This window comes from Halyomorpha halys, unplaced genomic scaffold, assembly GCF_000696795.3.
Source record: "Halyomorpha halys isolate HHAL.00 unplaced genomic scaffold, Hhal_1.1 Scaffold249.1, whole genome shotgun sequence".
Lineage (NCBI taxonomy): Eukaryota > Metazoa > Arthropoda > Insecta > Hemiptera > Pentatomidae > Halyomorpha > Halyomorpha halys.
In genome coordinates, this window is record NW_027104890.1 from 1,346,773 (window position 1) to 1,372,228 (window position 25,456).

At 30.8% G+C, this 25,456-nt stretch overlaps 1 protein-coding gene across 2 annotated transcripts in view; it reads right to left on the reverse strand.

Moving 5' to 3' along the window:
• Window positions 1-2,040: 2,040 nt before the first annotated feature.
• The window catches only part of Ndc80, a 27,379-nt gene continuing 3,963 nt past the window's right edge, over window positions 2,041-25,456 (reverse strand). For both annotated transcript variants that reach the window (XM_014419719.2, XM_067045844.1), the window contains exons 6-15: window positions 19,409-19,554; window positions 17,442-17,547; window positions 16,844-16,956; window positions 15,801-15,933; window positions 10,274-10,479; window positions 8,321-8,515; window positions 5,994-6,098; window positions 4,984-5,087; window positions 4,011-4,113; window positions 2,041-2,602 (exon numbers count right to left, since the gene is read on the reverse strand). In XM_014419719.2, the coding sequence (XP_014275205.1) occupies window positions 2,555-2,602; window positions 4,011-4,113; window positions 4,984-5,087; window positions 5,994-6,098; window positions 8,321-8,515; window positions 10,274-10,479; window positions 15,801-15,933; window positions 16,844-16,956; window positions 17,442-17,547; window positions 19,409-19,554 (1,259 nt within the window). In that variant the 3' untranslated portion in view covers window positions 2,041-2,554. The remainder of the gene's footprint in view (window positions 2,603-4,010; window positions 4,114-4,983; window positions 5,088-5,993; window positions 6,099-8,320; window positions 8,516-10,273; window positions 10,480-15,800; window positions 15,934-16,843; window positions 16,957-17,441; window positions 17,548-19,408; window positions 19,555-25,456) is intronic.

A 25,456-nucleotide genomic window follows, 5' to 3' on the forward strand; every position in this document is an offset into this window, starting at 1 on the left:
ATTTATGTTTCATCGTATTCTAAGGGATCCTACTGGCTTGTGAAGTCCCCTCCTCAAAGTTTGTATAAGAATTATTAGTTTACATCAAATGCCCTTTGCCCAACTTACCCTTTAATAATTTTTTCACAACTTTTATGCAATGACCTTTACCCCACCTACCTCTATATCCTCCTTCCCATGTATATCACTAATTTTAACACAATGCCACTTCCCTAACATAGTATATATAGTTTTGCAGCATATTTGCCCTCTTCTGTAGATGTATGGTCTAATTTAACCAATCTATCCAAAGGATTTTCGTCTAATGAAAAATGCAATGACTTCAATATTTGCAGGAAACTATTTCGGTTCGTTGAATAAGAGAAAACTGTGTTTTATAGAGAAAAAAAATCAGTTCGCCAATAGTTGTAAATTTTGGGTAATTTAAAGTGACCCATATGAAAACATAGAGCTTAAAAAAGATCTAACTCATTGCTTGAAGTTATTTTAAAACGTTACATTCAGGAATGGAAATTTTGGCAGAACCCTATAAATTTAGACCCCAAGCACATTGGAATGTTTCTAAATTAAATTGTAAAGATCATTATCAAGAAATTAATAGGAAAAAACAATCTCCAGTAAACGGTATCTTTCCGAAGGTCCCATTGGGGTTGGGGGTCAAAAGGGTAGGAATAAAGGGCACCTGGTTATCTTTGCTAGAGGGACCTGCTCTGTTAGACTATGTTCATATTGTTCCTCCAAAATAGATTCAGAATTTCAACTTTATATTTTACCATCACCTATACTCTACAGGTTTTTTTAATTTTCTTATCTTTACCACCTCTTATTCATCTCTACTATACTTTTTCTTAAATCTATAATTTTTTGACCTTTTGTTTCATATTCAATTATTTCTCATTAGTTATTTAGTAATTTACCGATTAAAGTTTTAGTTTAATTTTTTCTATATTATTTATTTTATTTAAATGGTATTTCATATATGCCGTTAATTATTTCGGAATGTTTTAATATTGCTTAAATTTATAAAAAATATTTCATAATTATAATACAGGCCCATTTTTTTTATTTATTTTTTTTTAACAATTGTGAATAATAAATTTATAAACCTGCATACAATAATCGGACAAAAATCATTCAAACATTTTTCACTATTTTAAGTCTCTAACAACACTTGTCTTAGCGCATTAAAATATACTTATTAGATCATTTACCCATAAATAGCCTCCAGTATGTTGGGAGGTTTAGGGTCTAAAGAAGTCGCCATTGGTAACAAATAAAAATGAATTTATGTCTGGATAAAAAAATTTAAAGATTGTGTGAATTACGCAGATATTAAACAAAAACAATTGAGTAATTAATAATATAAATAAAGAAATAGGTACTCCCTGTCAACACTTAGTAATAGCTATTACGGTACTAAGTACAAATCAGGCACAATATTAACAATCTGACGGTAGAATACCAACTCACAAAATTTCTTAATACCTACTTGTTCTAATTCCATTTCATGTGATAGGATTTGATGTGGATCTATTCTGTATACAGAGCCAAGGAATACATAAACATTGATGAAAAATAAAATGGAATAAATTTATTCATTCATTTAAATTCTCTCAAGGTGTTGGCTGTTGATAGGATCATCAGAGTCAAGAGATGATGTGTAACCCAGTCCTTTCTTGAGCATGGATTAAGTCTAGTGAAAATAAATCTCTAATGCCCAAAAAAATAAATAAGTCCTACAAATCATTTTTGGTTAAATTTGTGTGGATAACACATACAGCTTCAACTAAGTTGGTCTTTTATTCTTCAATTAATTTTTTTTAGATCTATGCAATTAGATGAAAATCAAATTAATTTAATAAAAGACTTGATAATTCTACTAGAAGAAAGAAAAATAATTTGATTTTCACATAATTTCAATGAGTAAAAAATATCCTCGTTTTTTTATACCTTTTAAACTTTAAATTTCTTTATCTTTCTTAGAAAAACACAAAATATCTGATTAATTAAAAAACAAAGTATATAAATATATTTTTAATAATTATAAGATACACATAATAATGCTTTATGAATATAAACAAAAATAAATTTACATAGAAGTTATTGGTTGCACTCATTTTCTAGTTCCTATCTTTCCATCAAGACCTTAGGAGGAAAAAAGTAATAATAAATAGTAAAGTAATATTATTTTTTAAACATAACATAATTTAGGTTCCACAATAACCTTATTTGCATCATTGTATCACTGAGATTGGTCTTTTATTCTTCAATCAATTTTTTTAGATCTATCCAATTTGATGAAAATCAAATTAATTTAATAAAAGAATTGATAATTCTATTAGAAGAAAGAAACATTTGAGTTTCACATAATTTCAATGAGAAAAAAATATCCTCTTTATTTACACCTTTTAAACTTTAAATTTCTTCATTTTTCTTAGAAAAACACAAATATCTGATTTATTAAAAAACAAAGCATATATATATTGTTAATAATTATAAGATACACACATAATAATTTTTTATAAATATAAAAATAAATAAATTTACACCTAAGTTATTGCTTGCACTCCTTTTCTAGTTCCTGATATCTTTCCTTCAAGGCCTAGGGAAGAAAGAAGTAATAATTAATAGTAAAGTAATATTATTTTAGTCACGTAACATAATTCAGGTTCTACAATAACCTTATTTGCATCATTGTAATCACTGAGATAAATTATTTTTTTTTTAAATTAGTTTGTTAATTTGCTGAGATGAAAACACTTTCAATTAGAACATATAACTATTCTATATTTTGGAATTTACCCCATACTCATGTACTTGTATCCTCATATTTGTCAATTATATCTATTTCTATTATGAAATAGTGTCGCTTCTATACATATAATTTAAAAAAATTGTTACTATCACATTATTTAACTAATGTGAAACCACTACTCAGGTTTCCTCTGTCATGATTGTGAACATGCAATACCCAATCTATATTTCTCATAGTCTCAATTCAACTTTCAAAATATAAGTTTAAGGATCTTTCCCATATAATGTATAAAATGGAAATAGCCACAAAGAAAATTTAATCTCTTGATAATGAAACAGGAGTTGGAGGTATTTGTAGTGATGATAATTCAAAAAACTTTCAATGCGAGAGCAAAAATATTGTCTAGGAATAAAAATATAATTATCTTGAAATATAAAAAAATAAATTAAATTAATTTTTCCAAATTTTATCTGTCTTCAAAATACTATTAATTACAAATTGATCAGTTGTTTAATACGCAAATAGTGATGTACAAAATTTTTAATTCAAACCAGTTTAAAAAACACCTAATTAATTTAAAATAAAACTTTTGTTCTTTAAATTAAATTTCAGATCCATAATTTTTCTAAAAAATAAAAGTTGACCCAAAAGCTTCTAAACAAAAAAAAAAGGGAAAGGGGAATTATTTTTGAACTTTAAAATTAAATTTAAGAAAAAGTTTACTTACATTACTTGGAAACCTAATAATAAACTTAATGACATTTTTTTTTGGTACTTTTCAATCAATGTTCAACTCTAAATAATTTGATAATAAAACCCTTGTGTTGGACCATGTCTAATATCAGTGTGGTAAGTAATGTGTAGCATCATCCTTGAAGAACATTTTAAGTCATATCAATAGAAGATTTATGATTAAAGCTTTGATAATTATAACAATAACTTGAAAACTGGATGGACTATACATGAATAAGTTCAGATAATTAATTATGACTAAAAAATAAATATTATGTTGAGAGAAAAGGGGAAGAGACCCAATAATTAAAACTGTACTTAGGGGTACTTCCCTCTAGCTAAAAATATAAAAGAAAAACAGTTATAACTTGACATTCATTGCACCAAATTCACAAAAATTAATGACACTTACTATTAACAAATGGTGAAGAATGCTCTGATACTTTTATGACTGATAAAAACAATTATAGCAAAAGAAATAAACATGCAAAAATATTTATAAATAAAATTATATTCAAACTACCTTCATTTTTTTCTCATGTTCACTGAAATATATTCCACTTTTCTGCAGATAATAGACCGAATTTTGACGAAAGATGTCTAATTGTTCACTCATCTTTTTCGCTCTACAAGTATAAAATAATAATTTTAAAAAATCATAAAGGTATAGGTAAATTAAATAGATTTAATTACATAATAGATTTAACTACACAGGTTTACACAAAGGAATTCATTAAAATTGTGTTTATAATTTTGGCTGATTTCATGTTTTTGGTGAGTTAAAACCTAAAATGAACTTAATTTTCTTCTATTGCTTGCAAGATTCTTCCCAAATTATTGATTATACAAATGTATATTTCATTGTTGTCATCAGATATGGAGAAAACTCTTCTTTCCAATCATACAAATATATTAGAATCTGGTCAAATTAGACATGAGTAATAATGGTATGATTAGTTGATATAGAAAATTGTGTAAACAAATTAACTCTTGGAAAGTGAGAAAAAGTTCAATTTTTTTTTGTTCTTGTAAGAGGTTTGAGTATAAGTTTTTTGGAGTGCTGAACTCAGTATGAAGTTAGTGTTTTATTCGAAAATTTTCTTCCTACTTTATTTTTTTTTTAATTTAATAGATATTTTGTTGCTAATTTAATTTTCTGCACAATTTTTTTTTACTTTAACCTTTTTGTAGGGAAAAATGAATTAAAAGTGATCTATAAAGAAAAGTATTGACTTTTTTTTTTACTAACACATAATTAATTACCAAATTTAGAAATTAATAGGAGGTTATGGATTTGGAAATGTTTTACTACATACTAAATGTTAATAAACAAACTAGCATAACAAGAAAATTTTATTTTTTACTATTTCTGTAATCTGTTCTACTAAATAAAGCTACTATAACTACAATGATTAATTAAAAATATACAAAGGCCAGGAGAAGACAACACTGCTTATATTTAGTCAAATAAATGGATAAGAATAATCAAATCTTACCTAATTTTTCTTTCTTCAATTAAGTTTTCCTCATTTGGATCACTTTCTAATTCAATAATTTTTTTAGTAATTGATTCCACTTCATTTTTCAATCTTTTAATCACCTTAAAAGAATAAAAGGTAATTAATAACCTAAATATAATAAAAGGTGTATTTTTACATGAGGGGTACAATATTTATCCTTTTATATCATGTTTACTCTGTCTTGATAAATATTTTTGTGTCAAATTTAGGTGAAACATTCTATCAAATATCTTTTTTAACAGTATTTGTTTCTAAACAACACATCTTTAAGTTCTTTCTGTTTAATAGACTTGAGTATAAGTTTTGTAACACAGAAAATATTTGAATATTGTTTTAGCTTTGTTAAATGACAGTGACATGTTGGTCGCCATAGAACAGTAGCAATTTTTTATTCAAAGCCTCCTGCTAATGCCTACTAGCTCTATCTAATCTTTTGCAAATCCACAAAGCTTCTATTGCATAGCCAGAAACAGAAAGCAGCGATATAACCATGTTACTTTCCAACATAATGCTTTTCTACAAATTTAATAGTTTGAAAAATTGAAAGAATGATATCAAAGTTTGAATTTGAATAATAAAATATTTTTAAAGATATACGAAAAAACTTTTTAGCATACACACACATATATATTTTATAGGATTGTAAAAAAAAAATATGTATGTATGTATATTTAAGTCTATGCCAAAACATAAAGATAATTAAACTAGCTAAGTGATTTTGTCAATGATGCAATCTATATATTATCTTTTAATATCTTTGTGGAGGATTGACAAAAACGAAAAAGTTACCACTTCAACACAACACACAAGAATGACTCTCATCAACACACTGACACAATGTTGATTAAATTTTGGCAAAGACTTAAAAAATCATTCTCTTTATTGAAACAAATTAGTTAATATTTAAATGATTTTTGATCATACTTTGTCCAAAATAAACATAAATGTTTAATCAGTAAATACTTTTTAGAAAACACAAAAGTTACCTCCTCTTTCTCAAAAATAGAAGTTTTCAGTTTTTCAGTATATAAAGTTAATTTATTTCTTTCTTCAATAACTTGTTTTTCAATTAAATCCCGTTCTTCTTGAGCCTAAAATATAAGAGCAATAATAGTCAAATATATACACAATTTAATTTCAGTAAACTGAAATGTCAAACAAAAGAAAAACTACTAATTTATGTTCGCATTATGATATATTTAAAGAAATGCCTTCAAAATATTTGTTTGATACTATTTTTAAGCCCCTAACAAAGATGATCTTTCTGATCACTTACAACCAATTAAATCTTTTTTTTTTTTTAAAGGAAGTTGAATTAACAGTAATATTGTTAACAGATAATATAAATAATAATAATAATAAAGGCTTAGTGAACGATACCACCAATCGCTCACTACATACATCTGCCCAGTGACGCCTGTCCAAACCCAAATCTACTAGATCAGTCTTGACACAATCCTCCCACTGATGCTTCGGTCAACCCCTCAGATGTTTACCCATTCAGCATTAATTAACAGTTTGGGGATATGTCTAACTAACTAATAACTAAGTCCAACAACTTTAAATATTTGCTGTAATGCTCTGACCTGAATTATATTTACTGGGTGCGTTCTATGTTGTGTAGCCTTCTAAAGTCTCTGGTTAACTCGTCCTTTTTTGGGCCAAATATTTTAAGTAATACTTTATTTCTAAAATCTTAAGGAGCTGTTCTTCCCTGAGTGTAAGAGGCCATGTTTCGCATCAGTAAAGAACAGTAGGAAGGAAAATAGTTTTGTAAATTCTAACTTTTAAGTTTCTGGACAGAAAGCGTGAGCTAAGCAATTTTTGAATTGAAAAAGAACAAGAATTTCTCGCTTTTACCTTGGTTTATTTCCTCATCAATTTTGTTTTTTCTAGTTACAGAACCTGAATACACTTAAACCTCTACCTGTTCAAGTTTATTTTCTCCTACATTTATATCACCAAAATCCAAAATTGCTATTGTTCCAGTTTGCAAACCAAACTTTTTTTTTAAATTCGTATTTCTTCAAGACCTAGTTCCTAACAAGATTTCATCAACGTAATTGTATTTTGTTTTATAATTTCCTCGTCCTCATCCAAAAATATCAAATCATCAGCATACCCAAGCACAGGTAGTTTACCACGTAGAGTTAAACCTTTTTCGGTATCCATCACACTTTTAATAAAGTATTTTAGTGCTAAATTAATAGGTGATAGAGAATCACCTTGCTTTAAATAAACCCAATTGAACCTCACACTTCTCCAAATAATGATTACCGATTTGTACTTTATTAAATGTTTCAGTCATTTACATCCACACTAGATTTACTAACTTCTTTGGTATTACCTGTTCAATCAAAATATTAAACAGCTTTTGTCGGTCAATAGAATTGTAAGTCGTTTTGAAATGTATATAAACCTGATCAACTATCCTGTTGTATTCCAACTTTGTAATATTTGACTTAATGCAAAAATTTGGTTAATAGTTGAACAATTTTACCTAAAATAACATAGGTTATCTCCAATAATTTCTTCTGTCTATTCCATGATTTGACTAGTTAAAATTAATGTAAATATCTTATAACAAACAGGAAGCAGTGACATTCCTCGATTGTTATTACATTCTGCCCACAGCCCATTTTTGTGAATATGAATAAATAGAGACCGCCTTCATTCCTTGGGTATTTTCTCAATTTCCCAGATATTTTTAAATATTAAGTATACTAGTTGTTGTTGTTGTCTGGGGCTTTAGGGCGTAAAACCCTGAGGTCATCAACGCCCATAGTATACTAGTTTGCCGTCTCTATTGTACCAAGACTTAATCAATTTGATTTCGGGTTTGCGAATCTGGTGATGTTCAGGTATATTTGTGAACAATAGTACTTTTGATTATAAGATTTTTTAAGATGGTAATGTTTATTAGTTGTATTCCATTATCATTACTATATTTGTGCTAACTTTCTTTACCAATCATAGGATAATATATTTATATACTATATTTAAAATAAAGTACTTTTTATATATAATGTAATAGAATATACTTTACACTAGTACAATGTTTTTGAAAATATAATTTGCCTATCATAGGATAATATAATACAGTATTATCATACATAAAATTGCCCAAAAAATTAAAAGTTACTGGAGAACATAATGTATAACAAATATTACTGCTTTTCTTTAATAGTGGCATCATCCAATTTTTTTTTTTTATGAGAATGTTTAAACTTCTACATCATTGAACAATAAAATATAAAAATTAAACAATACTTTACCTTATTAATAAGCTATTTTAAGGTTATTAATAGCTTACCTTATTAATAGAAGCATCAGAGCAATATCCAGAGGCTGTCTGTAAAGTATTTTTAGCTGCAATGATGGCTTTTTCTATTGCATCCAATGTTTTCTCATCATCACTGTCCATCTTACCAGTTAGTGGAACATTTTCAAGACCAAATGACAAGTGATTTAAGAGTGCAATATTAAAATCTTGGATTAATCCTGCATTCTGCAAATCATAGAAGTGAATTGTAAAACATTGCTTGCATAATGTCAATGTTTGAAATAAATAAATAGAAATCTAACAAACTTCAAAAACCAAGAAGTATATCACCCTGAAATATCAAAATCACAGTCTGCAGAGTTTAGCAAACAAAATGGTAATTCGTTTGGAGAGGATAAAAGATCAAAAGTTACCCTCAGGTATATTCAGCAGAACTAGAATAATATAATAGCAATAAAAAATCATTTAATTTAATTTTTCTTGGAGGTCTATTATTTGAAACGATTTTATGAACCAAATATATTTTCAAGATGAAGGAGAAAACTTTAACATGAGAATAGGTCAGCTAAACCTTGCTATGTCTCTAGACTAGAAACTGAAGATTTTATCAGCCCATTGAAGTGCAGTTGATTCATTTGTGAGAAAACTTGATGGGACAAATTTATAACTGTACAATCAAGCAGAAGACATACAATGGAAATAGATGCTTTTGTAATTTGATGGTATTATATCATACTATTTTCCTGATAGCCCATTATTGTTTATTTTTGTTATCCAAGACCACTGTATATAAATTTGAAAAAATAAGATTCCAAAAAAACCTTTTACCTCTGAGTTAGTAATGAATTACTGATTGAGCAACATTTTATCAATTCACACATAACTAGGACTAAAAATCACATTAAAATGGACTAGAAGACAGTACTTAAAATACTGTAATTTGAGGTTACTTTGCACAAAATTAGGATAAGGTTTAATGTTTTGTTACTGATATTTATTTTATGACCTTAAACAAATAATGAGATCAACTTTTAAGTTAGGAACTCTTGTTTCCTACTTTATTCTAATTGCAGAATTGGAGGTCTTCCTGCATAGGATGCTTATATCCATCATGTTACCTCCTATTACTAAATGGTTATTTGTTCTGGTTAAAAATTATTTTGTCTTGTTTATTTCTATCAATTTGTTTAGCAGGTAAGTTTCTATACTACAAAGTTGTAATATGTCTACCAAACAATTCCTTTGATTTTTATTAAGGAGCATTTGTAAGATGGTCTAACTATCCACTAAAAGATGGAGTAATGCTGCACCACTAGATGAATAATTTGGATTAATGGAACAATTTGCCAAAAGTAACACAACTTCCAGACCAAGAGGTTGGTGGAGAATATATTGCTTTCTAGTATGAAGGAAAAATATTCTTAGGGAAATGTACTATCTTCATACCAAGAGTCAATATACTTCCAGAGAAAATACTGAATACAAAAAAACAAGAGTTACGATATTTTCCATGATTAAGATCCTAATAGCCTGGTAATGACAGAAGGAAGACATTTTAATTTTTAATAGGGAGGATGTCATTTGGCACCATATACCTCCTTCATAAACTTGTAAACAAGATGAGACAATATTGAGTACTTTGATAAATAATTCCAGTATTATAATTTGTCGAAAAAATCATACTGATGATAATTCTTTTAAAATACTGGAATGTTTTACCTTGTACCAGGTTCTTGTAGAGGTGGTACAAATTATCTGGCTTAGTACGGGTAACTTACTGTTTGAGAAAAATGATGATATATTTGTTTAGTAAAACAGTAAATATGTATTGATACTTCAAAAAATTTCACACTATTTACACAAAGTGTCTGTAAACGTTCATTATAAAAAAGTGATGTTATTAGTTAACTTTTCAATGTAATCCCAGATTATAGAAGTTTGAAAATAGTTCAACTTATAGTATTAAAGTGAAAATTGTTTTACTTTCTTTTTTAGAGCGAGGACTTCCATACTACTTTTCATGACAAGTTCATTGTATGTATTCAAATACTTCTGTTCTGCTTCAATTTCCCTTTGAAGAGAATCTCTCCTCTGTTTTAGTTTTTCAATTTCTTGAGGAGAAATTTCTTGAGAGGAAACAACAGATTCGATTTCATACTTTTCTTGTTGCTTTTTTAATAATGTCTCACCTAAAACATAAAATCAATTATTTCATTTATTGTCATTAAATTTGTTTAAATAAATGTACTATGCAAGCAAAAAATACCAAAGATTGTGGACATCTGCCAAGAGAGACAAGATGTTGTAAAAATAGGGAAGGTTTTATAAGTAAAGACAACGAGAGTGTGTTTTCATAAACAGACACCACAACAGATTGTTCTAAAACAAAGCAGCATGCCTTATTTATTTTATTTTTAACTTTATTGCATCACTCTATATTATTTAATGTTTCACAAAACACTTCCTCGTGTCCTAGGTACAAACATCCCCAACTGGTCTTCTGTTTTTTGTTGGCGATTTGGACCTCTCTCTTTTTGACTGCATCCAGATTCTTTATAGTCAGGATTGTAATATCCCACCACCAAAATCCCTCTGTCATTATGAATATTTGGTCCAACAGGAGGTTCAGCAATATTTGTTGTACCACCAAATCCCTTTTTATTTCTGGGTCTCTTCTTATTAGCTTCGGTATACCTTTCAATTTTTGTTTCACAATCCATATTCTTTTCACCAACGTCCCAATCAGAGTCATGTGTATTTAATCTAAGGTGTAGAAATCTTCTATAAAATGTTTTTTCATGCTAATATCTTCTATTTCTTCATCAACACTAATTCCATAGTCTTTGATAAACACAGATGAATCATTTTCAATTGAATAAGGGATAAGCTTGACATCTTGACCACAATAATCGATGTCTGAGACTGCATAGACTATTTTGTATCATCTGATGTTTGTTGTTGATCTGGTGTGTCTTGCTCTATTAGTTCAGGAACCTTTTCTTCGGAGTCTTCATAAATTTCTTCTGTGCTTCCTTCCTAAGATGACATCGTTTTCCTTTTCCAATTCTTTCATTTCTCCAGATCCTTCATCAGCCAAATACCTATTGTCACTGTTAATAGCACATAAGGCAAATTCCGTGGCCAAGGATGATCTATGCTGTCTTCTTGGTTGAGGATTTTGAGTACCAGAAGGTCCATTTTCTTTGTTCAACCAGCACTCATTTTTCAGGTGACCTGGTTTTTTGCAAATAAAGCAAACTTTTGGACTGAAGTTTGGCCTTTCATGAAATGCTTCTAATGCTAGTTCTCTTGGTGGTGTTCCTCCTTTCAAAGGATAAAAGCATTTGCCGTAACTCAGTGAATTTAATATTGCCATTAACCAAAACAGCATTAACAATCGGGTCATAACAGGTTGGTAATCCTTCTATAATGTACCTCACTTTCTCTCTATCTGTTAAAGATTTACCCAGTTGATCCATCTCCCGGACCAAACACTTAAACCTTGTGAGGTATTCATCCAACGTTTCTCTGCTGTTTTTCTTAATGTTAAAGCCACCTCAAATTGACCATGTCTTTTTGTTGGAAGGCTTTAAAAATGAACAAAAACAAAACTGGCTCAGATTAAACATTTATTTGGTTCAATTTAAACATGGTAAAAGAAACAAAACTATAAACTAACATAAACAAAGTATACAAGTAAAAATAAAAAAATAAAATTAGATAAATTATGAAATTATGAAAATTAAAATAAAATAAACTAATTTACAAAAAAACAAATAATATGTAAAATAAATACTGGTCGACGGTTAATCCACTCCGATAGGTCAGAGGAAGATATTCTGCTTGTCGAGATGTGCAGGTAGAAGCTCCATTGCTAAATACTCCACTGCAACTCTCAAAGTGGTCCAAAGTTGGTGCAATGGCTTACAAATAGTTGATGTCCCAAAAGCTAAGATGGCTACACTGGCACTCATTGAGGGCAGACAGGGTCTAGTTGTTTTTATTAATTATACGAGCCAATTGATTAGCAACAACTCATATTGCACTCAAAGGTCAGAAACGCAGAAAAGGTCTGGTTTCGAACTGTAATAACGACTAATACACTCAACAAATATCCAAACTATAGACGCAGACAGGGCTGCTGAGGACGCTATCAGGGCCACTAATTAGTCGCAACTGCTCTAAAAAACTAAGATGGTCGGTCCATAGGTAGGTGACGCACCTTAGCAACAATGATCACCCCTAGCAACTGTCTCTATTACTCATTATTACAAACAAATATAATTACACATTTTTCTTTTCAAATAACTAAATCCAAATAAAACAATCCAAATAAAAATAAATGTAACTAAATTAAATACTAATAAAACTATATAACTAAAACTATAAAACTAAATACTAAAAATACTATTTACAATTATTTACAACGTAATTATATTATGGCGTTAACACTTAATTTTAATAAGGTCACACACTTCAAATTCATCACTTTTTCTTGGGAGACACCATCAAACCTTTCTCTTAATTTTTCCCAAACCCTTTTTGCACATGTTTCACCTTCAATTAACAGCAATACATCATCACTGACTGTTAAAATAATAATAGAGAGTACCTGCTTGTTTTTTTTCTTTTGCACCCTGCATCTTCTTCAGTCGGTGGATCTTGTTCAATAATTTCTTTGTACAGGTTTTTTGCATCTAAATATGCTTCGATTCTCATTGACCATTTCCTGTAATTTTCTACAGCGAGTCTTTTGATGTTGAATAATGTGGCGTCCATGTCCTTTGTATTTTGATTTCGGCCATTAGTTCTAAATAAATCACAAAGCTTACGTATCCGTCAATATACGTAAATTCCTCTTGTCACTCAACTCTTTTACGCACTAGACCATGCTCTGCTATCAAATTGTTGTGGAAAGTAGGGAGGTTTTTATAAATAAAGACAACGAGAGTATGTTTTCATAAACAGATGCCACGACAGACTGTTCTAGAACAAAGCAGCATGCCTTTTGCTTGCCTCAGCAGCAGTACCATAGTGTCACCATCTACCGTTTTATTTACAAACCAAAATAATAAAACCTATTTTCTATAACACAAGAGCCTACGCCTTTGTGTTTTTGCAGTTTATGGAATAAAAGATAAAAGTTTAATTATTCAAGACATATAAAGTACTTCTTCAGAAAATTCAAAAATGTCCTGATTTTAAAGGTTTGTCAAGTCTGTCTAATGGTATTAAAATGATATTTAAAAAAAAAAAGAAGTGAAATTCATTTGACCTGTTAAGGAAAGTACAGCCCCTTATAAAAAGTGTTAGACAGTCATGCTAAATAATAAATCCTCCAAATAAATTATTTTTTCAGTTCTCTATATAATTTAAATAAGGGAAAAAAGGTAATTTTTGTAAAATACAGAATTAGCATTATATTTAAGTGTAAACAAAATAATGACTAAACCATTCATTATACTGCCAGTTTCGTCTTGAAAAGTGACTCAACCATCGTTTATGGTCAATTTGGTAAAAATATTATGGTCTTAAAATACATTAAAAATAAAATCTATAAAAGTACTGTTTTTTGACTAATGATTTATGGAGTGATTTTAGCCACTTATCCAAGGAAGTGGTCTGGCCAGGATCATCTCATCTACTATGTTTCCATTTATGTATATATATATTAAATATTTGGTTGTTAATAAGTGATATGAGTTTTTTTTTTACTAATCTGTGGTTAATGTCCTTATGCTCCAACTTAAACCAGGTGAGACAAGTTATCCTATAGATTACCAACCTATTCTAGCCAGAGTGAGAAAATCGATATAGATCCCAAGGGTCTGCCACAATATAAAAGACAACTCGTTCAGCCCAGAGGCACCACTTCTCTAACACAAGAATTTTAACTTGCCCATTCACAGTCTAAATCTAAAATTACCAATATTCTCCCCTGTCCCTCCCCCAAAAAAAGATTCAATATTTTAAACATATTTTTTTAATTCATGATTGCAGATAAAAGTCATAAATAAGAAGGTGATAAACCACTGAATGGAATAAATAGTAAAACACAAATAAGGTTAGAGTTTAATCCAGGATGAGAACAATTTTATTTAAGTCCTTCAATTTCATGGAAAGTAAAATTTCATATGGAGATCTTACATTAAATCATCTTATCATTATCTTGTTGCAAGCATACTTGTTTCTAGTTTAATAAAGTTGGAAAATGAAATTTTGAAGTTCTTTCAACAAAAATTTGTTTTATTCGTTTCTTTAAATAAGTTTCATAACTCATTTTCTTTTTGGTTGAATTAGCCACATTGTGCTGTGAACTGAACTAATTTGCTGAAAAATTACAGAGAAGGATAAACATACTATGGGGTCTGAAATATTTAAAATGGACTATAAATTATTCAGATTTTTATTACTAAAATTATAAAATAAACCTTAATTTTGAAAAAATAAATGTTACATAAATCATACTTTTGTTTAATTAAAAATAGCTCTAAGATTATAGCTACTGAAACTTTGGAAAAATATTCCAGTTTAATAAAATAAATTGAATTTTTTCAAAATAGTTTTTTAAAACACAACAAGATGAACACAATTTAATAAAATTAAATCAACCTTTTTCCATGCAATACAACAAATTAAAACTTAATGGGACAATTAAAAGCTGAGAATACTGATTATTTTGTGGTCACAAAAATTACTCATTTTACACTTCACAAGCAGAAATGTAACAATTCATAATAGTGTTGTAATGACTACTGTTGGAATTCACATAGAGACTTAAAATATTGAGTCAAAAGAAAGATTAACCTTACATAGATGGAGTCTTCATCAAAAAAAAGTTTTATTACAATTATTATCATTATTTTATTACAATAAGACAAATTTTTCAGGTCTCGAAGTCTTTTGTTTGATGGGATTATTACATTAACAGAAAGATATTAATGTTTGCCAATGTCAAGATAATGTAATGAATTAGAAAATGTCCAGTTCAGCATAGGAAGTATGAATAAAATGTAGTAATAGAATAGAGATAAAGGCTGTAACTGCATATACCTGGGATGTGACAGCAACTTCCATTAAATTCAACTTACTGCAAGTACCACTTTATAAAATTGATTTTTCACATTTTTTCGATTTTCTCCAACCATAACTCATCCAATATGATGAGATAAGATTTATGCTTTAACTAGCAAGAAGGAAATATAGAGACATAATGGCTCTTTAAATATGAGCTAATAAAAAAAAAAATATTTTCAAATTACTGAAAAACAAAATTTCCAAGACTAGCAAAGATAACAATATTCATTAAATGAGGTGAAAAGGTCCATTCACTACAAAAGTAGGGTTATAAACTTTCAACAAATTTTTGAAGTAGAATGATGAATGGACCATATTCACATGAATAAGCTTATAGTATAGGTTGGCCAAATAAAAGTAATTTTGAGCTAAAATATCATTTTATGAATAGAATAACCAATTAATTAAAAAAACAAACAAAATAATTACTTACGTAATGCATTGCGCTCCTTTTCTTTTTTTTTTATCTTATTCTTCAGATCTTCTTCAAAGATAGCAAGATTTCTCAGTTTATTTTCATTCTGTGCTCTCGTGTCTTTTAGATTATTGTAAGTCATGCCAAGTTCCTAAAATAAGTTCATGATTCCAATTTTATTAATTATACGAATTTAATACTATTATTACAATAATATTAATGCTGATTAACTGTTCATCGTATAAGAAGGATAACACTGAGCACAAGGCACAGTATTAGCCGAGAAACATCAAGAAGGCCTCGATCATCTAACTCAAAACTGAAAAGTCTAACAAAACTAAAATTACATATTTAAGTTGGACATATATCTGGAATGTGGCAGAAAATTTTTTCTCTGAAATCAACTGATTGGAATTGTTACTTTATAAAATTGATTTTTCATATTTTTTCTATTTTCTCCTAAACGGCTCTAACAATTTAGTCAAACTCTGTTAATCAATGAGCAATTAAGTGGTATTTAATATCAGGTAGGTTTTATCCTCATTAAAATAGACTAATTGGGCTTAAATGTCATATTTTAAAAAAATCTTTAGTTAAAATACGTTTACTTTTGTTTATTTGAAAAAAAAAATAAACAGTTCTCATTGTTAGCAATAATACACAATGCATAAATGTACAACGAACAGAGCTGCTTTGTTACAGAAAAATAATAATTTCAATAGCAAGCACTCAAGAGCACTGATCTACCGAGTTTCATATTGGCTTATTCTCATCCTAACTCAAATTTTTATCAGAATTCTAACCCATTATGTGTTTCCCCTATTTTCATAAATGACCAAGATACGGTCATATGAAACCTCTAATTGGCAGACAATTTGAAATGAAATGATGTAAAGTTGAATGAGGAACATTTAGAGTCCACTAAGCTTGGAGAAAAGTAAGTAAAAGCAATCATAATTAAAAACATATAATCTATTAGCTTTAATAATTATTCCCTCCTCATTTCAAATGCAGCAAAATTAATTAAACAATTTACAAAGTTTAAATAAAAAATTACATACATGTAGAGCTGGTTTCTCATTTTGTATTCGAGCCTTATATTCTTCACACTGTTGTTCAATTTTTTGAATTTCCTCCTTAAGTTCATTTATATGATGAAATACATCATTTGATACTGGAAATAACATACATTAGAACAATATTGAAGGGAGCAGTTAATAAACCTGATGTTATATTTTAATAAAACAAAAGTTATTGTTAAATATAAAGATGATGATTACATGATAATTTTTAAATTAATGGATTACCGTATTTGCTCATATACAAGTTGATCACCATTCCAAAAATTATTTTCAAGAAATTATTGTGTGGAAGTAAAAATTAAACTAGAACTAATAAATCAATTATCAAATTAGCATCTTGAACTCTTTAATCCATTGACATTAGTTTATAAAAAATTATAAATTAAAGAAAGTGTTATATAGCTTTAATTTAATTTAGTTTGACAATAATGGTATGCTCTAGCTTGATTAAAACACAATTTTTAATCTTGAGGAAATACCAAAAATTTAGTAAGCAATAACTTCTATATAAAAATAAACTTTCACTGGCAAAGAAATGTATAGATTTAACTTGATGAAATATAATTAATGAACTTACAGTGCATCTCTACAAATCTTTGATCCAAGGCTGCCTGTACTTCATCATAATTTGTGGTGCCAGATGTGAAAAGCTCAAATGACTCTTGAACATATGGAAGCAAAAGCTGTAAAAAAATAAAAGGATTTCATCAGCAAAAACATCTTAACCAGGAAAGCAGACTTTTTAAATGGTCATTAAAAAAACTTAAGAAACTTATAACCAAATACGAATGACATGTACAGTCGTCCTGGATTGCTTCGATTGGTGCGTTATTGATCATGGTGTTGAACCGATAAAATACCTTCTCATAAATAATTGATTTCTGAGTTAGTTATAATCTTAAAAACCAAGTCAGTTAAAAGGTGATATTTGCCCAAGTTCTAATCGCAATCAGTATAAGTTGACTTCTGGGTTTAATTATTATTAATTTAACTATTTTTTTATTTTTAATTATTCAATAGAATCAGATAGTTGAGAAATACTTCATCTCCCTTTTTTTCCCCAAAGCTAAGATTTCTTGTTTAGGCCATCTTATGCATGTACTTAAAACATATGATCCGAAATGCATACATTAAAGTATGAACATTATAAATATAAACTAAAATTAATGTCTTAAGACAGTTTTTCAAGTTTAAAACCTGTAACTCGGATTTTGCTATTTTGAAGATAAAGTATTTCTCAAATGAGCAATTCAATTATTGGCAGTGGAATCAAGGAATGAGACAAATCCATAACCTTTGCATTTCCAGGGATATTAAAGGCACCTTAACCTGCTCGGCCATCCCTGCCTCCTCCCTCATCCCCAAAAGTGACAAAAATTGTAGTCAATAAGGTTTGCAAAGGCAGAAGGCTAAAGATGAGTGGGAGTGTTGTTAAATTTCAACGCGAACGGTCTCCCTACCTGTCTTGTTCGCAACCAGCACTTCATGTTCAGCAATCCTGGACCCAAACTATTTGCTCAGACCTGCCACATAAGGATTGGCATACTCTAATGCCAGTAAATTCAATTTCCTTATAAGTACACACAAATTTATCACTATTGTAATATTCAAGGTTTATTTATAACAAAAAAAGGGAATTTAATAGTTTTTATTTATTCTCATATCTAAAGTATAGCTTAGATTCAAATGAAAAGCTTTAACATTAAACAGATAAGAAAATTTTATTTTATTTTTTATAACATTATAGACTCTTAATCTCAATTAATTAAATTAATATATACGTTTGCAAATGTACTTAAATTCCAGGTAGAGCAAAACTAACCAATCATATATCTTTCTTTTGATAATTGATGGTTTTCTTTCTCACAAACAAACACTGACTGTTAACAAAGTATTGGTCCTCTACTCTTTTCAACAAACATCCAAACTCTCGGCGATCCAAACAAAGTGTGATCTTATTCTTCTTGGGTGATCCTTAATGTCTCCTTATTCTAGATACCTACCACTGACATAGACAAAAGGTGATCCGCTTCACCTCTTTCAGGAGACGTCCTCTTTTTTCCCGGAATGTCCAGACCCTGCCGCCCAAACAAACTGTGATCTAAACCCAGCTTTGTTCCTTTCCCTTCTATAGGTGTTCGATCTCAAAATCGATTGTAGCACAATGGTTTTTTGAATTTTTCCTTGTGATTTTCTTTGTGAATATTATTCTTTAACACTTATTATCGATTTCTATTTTTTCTTAAATGTACTACAATTAACAACAATTATGATGGGAAGATAAATAAAGTTTAAAATATTTGAACCTGCTCAACATGGCAACAATTCTACCGACTTCAGAATGGTGCTGTCATCTTGGCTTTGAACGATGTCTTTTTTGACTGCATACTTTACTGATGAAAATTTGTTAGCTAGCTTTTTGGTTTAACAAAGCAAATGAACAATATTGAAATGATCATAAAATAAAAACATATTAAAAACCCTTTATACATAAAAAATAACTATTTACTCAAAAAGAGGATATTACAATATATAACTATAAACCTTATAATCCCAAATGTCACCATCTTCCTTACAAGAAGTTTCTGGATACATAAGAGAAGTTGGATCAACTACCATTTGAGTGCAGATCATAGAAACTAAGAAATCCATACAAGCAAGAGCATGACACCAGGATCGAGAAGTGTTGACTGTAAAATAAGTTAACAATGTAAGTAGGATTAACTACAAATAGTTGAAAATTTATTTATTTTTTTAAATAACAAAAAAGAATAAATGATACTTAATAAAAATAATTTCCAATTCTAAAGACTTTAACGCTTTTCAGCTAATTTATTTTCATATATACATTTTTAATGTAATTTAAAAATGAATAATAAATAGGAATAGTACTTCCTAAGAATTATATATTTTTTTAAAATGTATAATTAATGAAACTTGAAATCTGACACAATCCTACAGAAAACCATAATAAATAAGCTTCAGTAATTTAACCTTGTGTTTAAGATGAATGGAGGAAAAAGAGAGAGAGAGAAATACTTTATTCATTCATGGTGCCCAAATACATCGGGTTGCTACATTGCACAGCATACTTATCAATCCGTGATCGGAAATATATAAATTACATATTTTTACATGGTATAATAAAATAGAAAGAAAAAAATTTTTTTTACCCACAGTTTTCTTTTACAATTACAAATTTCAGTATACACACAAATACAAAGATTTCAATTTATTCCTTTTTTTTCTTTCCCCCTCTTGTCCATTCCATTTCACAATTTTTATTTCATTTGATTGACAAATTCACTCTCCCGAATTCCCCCTCTCAGATCCTCCCTAGTGACCTGTTAAACAAATTCACTATCAGACAGCAGTGCGAGATCAAACCAGAGAAATACTAGTCACAGCAGTAGATCAGTTTACAGTAAAACAAACAAATAAATACATTTTACCAAAACAAAACTAATACATAGATCGAAAGGAAAACATAATAAAAAGTTGGTTAAAAGAAATACTAAATTGGATACATAAGTAAATAAATAAAATAAATAAATAAAAATAAAATAATTTAATGAATAAATAAGTTAAAACACACAAATCGACAGGTCCACGTACTAAAATAAATAAATAAACTAGAGCTAATTCCCATGCAGGTGATGATGTATTATCCCCAGGGAGTCCAAAATAATATTTTCTGCCAAGATCGCAATATCCCTAATGCTAACACCTAGTCCTTCTAAGAAGCTCGTTGTTCTATCAGGTATTGTTCCGCGAGATCCAAACCAGAGGCCTCTCACAGTGAACTCTCTCTCCGAAAGTCTCGCGGAATTATTTTTCATATATTTCCTTTTTTTCCCCTTTCCAGTCCACCTTCCTGTTCGAGGTGATTACTCTCAAATCTTACCGTCGGATCCAAGACCAGAGCCGTGCCTCCGACTTTTGTAAATGCAACAATATCGGCGTATCTTACGGATCTGTTGGTGTCAACACAATAAACCTTCTCGAAGTAAGTGAAGTCTTTTCTTTCAAGGAACTTCATCAATTCTTCTTTGACCCTATGGTGCCGGCATGTCATAAGGAGGGAGTTGTTGGGGCATTTTCCCAGCACATGGGCTGGTGTTTCAGACTCTCTGCCGCATTTGTATAGGGACCCAACTTCTTCTTGCTGTCCACTGGCCCCTGGGGGTTTATGTAGTTGGTATTTAGTTTCAGGGCGTTTGCCCATTCTGAACCCTGCTTCTCACATACATATCTATTTGCTTTTGGGGTCTCTTTGAAATGGCGAACACCAATACCCTGCCACCTGCAACTGGCCCATTCTTCGAAAGCAGTCTCACGCAACGACTGCTGTAGAGCTCTCACACTTTGGTAGCCCTGATCCACTCCCAGTCTATCGGCACATGCCGCGTTTTCAGCTTCGTAATTGAATGTAGACTGGAATAGGGCATCCGGAACATTCGACAGTTGCTGGGCAATGGACCAATGCTGCAGTGGAGCTTCCCATTGATCCAGTCTTCAATAACTCCTGGGTGTGTACAGCATCGCCGACGAGGTGTTAGCAGGTAGCCCGATGATGGCCTTGATACTCCTGCGGATATTGGTATCAATACCCTCCAATATTGCAGGACGTATCTTTGTAAGGGGAGCAGTCTGGAGAGGGTAAACAAGACCTGGGAATAGGTATTGATTGACAACGTTGATCTTTTGTTCGGGCTTGAGCAGGCACAAGGTTACCAATTTATCTAGGTTATTTCTTAGATTTGTCACCACCTCTTCTCCAAACGTTAGCTCTCCCAAGAATGTACATCCAAGATATGGTGGTGTCCTCGGCTTTTGCTGTTTGGATGACCTCTGTATTCTCAAGGGAGAGCCTTGTTGACCGTAGCTCTCCTTTATCTATTATAATACCCACACTTTTCTTTGCATTTATTGCAAGACCAATCTCCGCGAGCAGCCTCTGGACACTATTTATTATTCTTTCCGCAGAACCCCTGTCGCGCGCCGTTACAGCCTGATCGTCCGCAAACCCTGTGAGGACCACACTCTCTTGGTCACTTTTCAGGTTGTATCCAAATTTATTAGCAAATTCCTGATCACAGAGCTCACGGTACAAATGATCAATGGCTAGGTTAAACAGCGAAGGCGACAAGGGCCCGCCCTGAGGCACCCCCCCGCAAGACATTGATCTGGCTAGTTGTGTGGGTTCCTATATTGATCTTTATTTTATTTGTGGTTAGGAGAGCCGCGATCACATTTGTGAGGTCTGATGACACACCTCTTGCCTCCAGCGAGCTCACTATGTGGTCATGACCAACGTTGTCAAAAGCACCAATCATGTCCAGAAAAATCACCTTATTAGCTCTCTGCGGATTCGACACCTTCCCCGCACCCTTGTCAGCCATCTCGGTTTTATTTTTTCCTCAGTTTATAGAATTTGATGGCAGGGTGCTGTGGGCCCGGCAGTTTGGCGTTAATATTTTTTAGGAAATTCAAGAAACCGCCTACTGCCTTGTCGAAATCTGCTGAGTTAAAATTTTCAACTTTCATAATATTCTGAAAGACAGCCGACCATTTACTTATTTCTATTTTGATATTGTCCATCTCCCCCTCTCCGACCTCATTATCTCTTACAATGCTTAGTAAGCTCCTTAATTTTTTGTTGTTTGCCTTCCTGGGATGTTTTTTCGCTATATGAGTTCCAAGACCTCCATCACCCTTAAAAGTCAACCCACAGACCGGACAAACTTTATCAATTGTCTGTAGAGGGGATCTTGTCTGTCCTGTTCTTTTTCCGTCTCCTCGTTTGTCTGCGGTATTGTAGGTAAACTTGGGAAGACGTCACCAATTGACGTCTTGCCCAATACCACCCCTTTCTCATCCTGCCACTCGACCTTAACACACTTTTTTTCACTATCTCCAGCAGCATCCACAGACATCACGGAGACAACCACTGCTTCCTGAACAGGGCCTCCTGCTCTTGGAACCCATACAGTTTGGTCTGGTCCAATTCTCTCAGGCCTCTGTTGGTCTGAACTCATATTTCCTATATTCACCAATAACTTACCAACACATACCGAAATCTGTTCACCTGCATGGAGGATTCATTAGGAATCAATATAAAAAATATATACAATATATAAAACTATTCATGGAGCTAGCAAGGAAAGTTTATCCACGCTTATCAAATCTCTATCTAGCAAATTACCTTTAACTGCAAATAATTAATTAATTGTATATATTAAATACTCTACTGGGGAATAAGCCAAAAAGATTGGAGAAAATATAGAAGCCTAAATGGACAAGTAAAGCATACTGTTGTAGAAAGCAAGAACCAAGCATGAGAAGCCTGTTGCAGGAGGATTGATAATATCCTGGACTACAATTAGATCTGCGAATTGTGGAGGACACTTAAAGCTCTCAGAACACAAGTGAAGGATAATCTGATTCCTTTAATAAGTGAGAAGACCTGGCTGAACCATTACAAAAATTTGCTCACTGAAACCAGGCCAGAATGGTCTGGCTCTTATTCACCAGAGGAGCATGTACAAGGTAAGGTAATTGTGAAAGAGGATGAAGTTCTTGTTGCACTCAGAAAAGCCAAATGTGGAAAAGCCGCGGGACCTGGAGGTATTTTGTTAAAGCTGTTGAAGGCAGGAGAAACGAGATTATTAAAGGCTCTAACATTCAGTTCCATAAACAAGCATAAAAATCTAAACCTAAACAATAGATGAAAAATTCAGATATATGTAACCTAATTCATATGAAAGTACTTCATTTTCTGAAATATCATTATGTATGGCGAATATAGTTACAAACAAAAAATTAATTACTGTTAAGAACCTAAAAAATCATTGGATAAAGAGATTTACCACAAAGCTATTCTTCTTTAATCACTCCAGGAGGACTTAATACAATAGACAGCTGTCTTGCAAAATAGTGTCCACTATATTGAAAATCAATGGCTACCAACTTTCAAATATTTCAATGGAAAGGAGATAAGTGATAGATCCCTATTCTGCAACCCTTCTAAAAGGATTGAGCAAGGGATAAAAAGCTATCAAAATGTTATAGTCCAATGCTGTAATCATTTAGAAAAATTCAGTATTTAACAGAGTAGATTTTGAAGTTAACATCCTTAGAACATAGTAACCCTACAGAATGAAAACCCGACCTTCCCACTCTGGTTAGAGTAAGTTGGTAACCTGAATGATAACCACTCATATGCCAGAAATGATGAGATGAAACATTTTAAAAACACTGTATTTGGTCTAATTCCACTGTTCTCAATAATCTTTCATTCAATAATAAACTCAAACCTATTCAAGTCCTATTTTGATATAATAGCTTTATTTAAATTTAACAGGTGTTGTATTATGCTTAGCAATCGGGTAGAATCCAATCACTTTTAGATATACTTCTCCATTACATTCTTTACCAACTGCGAAGGATCATTTACTGATATGAAAAAATTTGTTTTTGAAAAACTGTATCTTGGGAAAAATCAGACTTGGGGCTTTCAATTAGGGCTACAGTTTTCGTAAATGTACTCTACTTTAGAAAAAAAAAAGTGTTGATAATTATTTTGATCTGGTTAACGTTTTGATGAATCCTCAGCAAACATTTTAGATTTTTTAAGTAATATAATGAGCTTCTGGTGGCCTGTACTAGATACAGTTCACTAACTACCTTTCAAGGACATTTACTGTACCAGCTGAATAGTCTAAGTGACTTCTTCTTCCCTTGTTTTGTATAATTTTATAAGAAGTACAACAATGTTATTACCCTGACCTGCTCAACAGGTGTTTCTACTGTATCCTATCTTCTGCCATCTTAATTATTATTCCAAGCTTTCGAAGGTCATTGATCAGATTTAATATTACACTATTCCTGATACAAAATGGTCAACCTCTTAGGAGCACGCAATCTAGATCACACGTGCACAGCCTTTTGTGTCATACATCCTATGGAGATGTCTTTAAACCTTTTTAAACACTTTATCATTATAAACATAAACAATTTATCTTCTGATAAAGCTGGTATACTTCTTTGTTATTTCTCATCATACTCCCTTTTGCTGATTCTCGGACTGGCCCCAGGAACCACCTAAGAACTATTCATTCAAACCTTGTTCACCCTGAGACCTATATGCTGAGCTTCAGTATCACGCGTATTGACGCTTTATAACCACATCAACGGCATGTACCCAAATATGGGTTATCTTATTGTAGTTGGTTCCTCCTAAGTTAATTCAGCTCTCTCCACAATGCTTTAGAGAACAATTAAATAGAAGAGGAGCTAATAGGTCTTCTTGCCATAACCATACCTTACAACATCATAATGTTGGACTACTAGCAGTTTTTAACAGACATTCATTTTGCAATATAATATATCTTGTGAGCCTGATCAGCTTGACTGGTATCCCTTAACTTAACTTTTAAAAAAGTTGTAAATAAAATTAAAAATCTAAGGAATTATACTAAATTGCTTATAATGTTAACATTAAAAATTTATGAAAGGAATATGCTCCGGGTGCGGTCAAAAAAACTCAAATAGTAGAATTATACTATTTTATTGAGCCAACGTTTCGCCCCA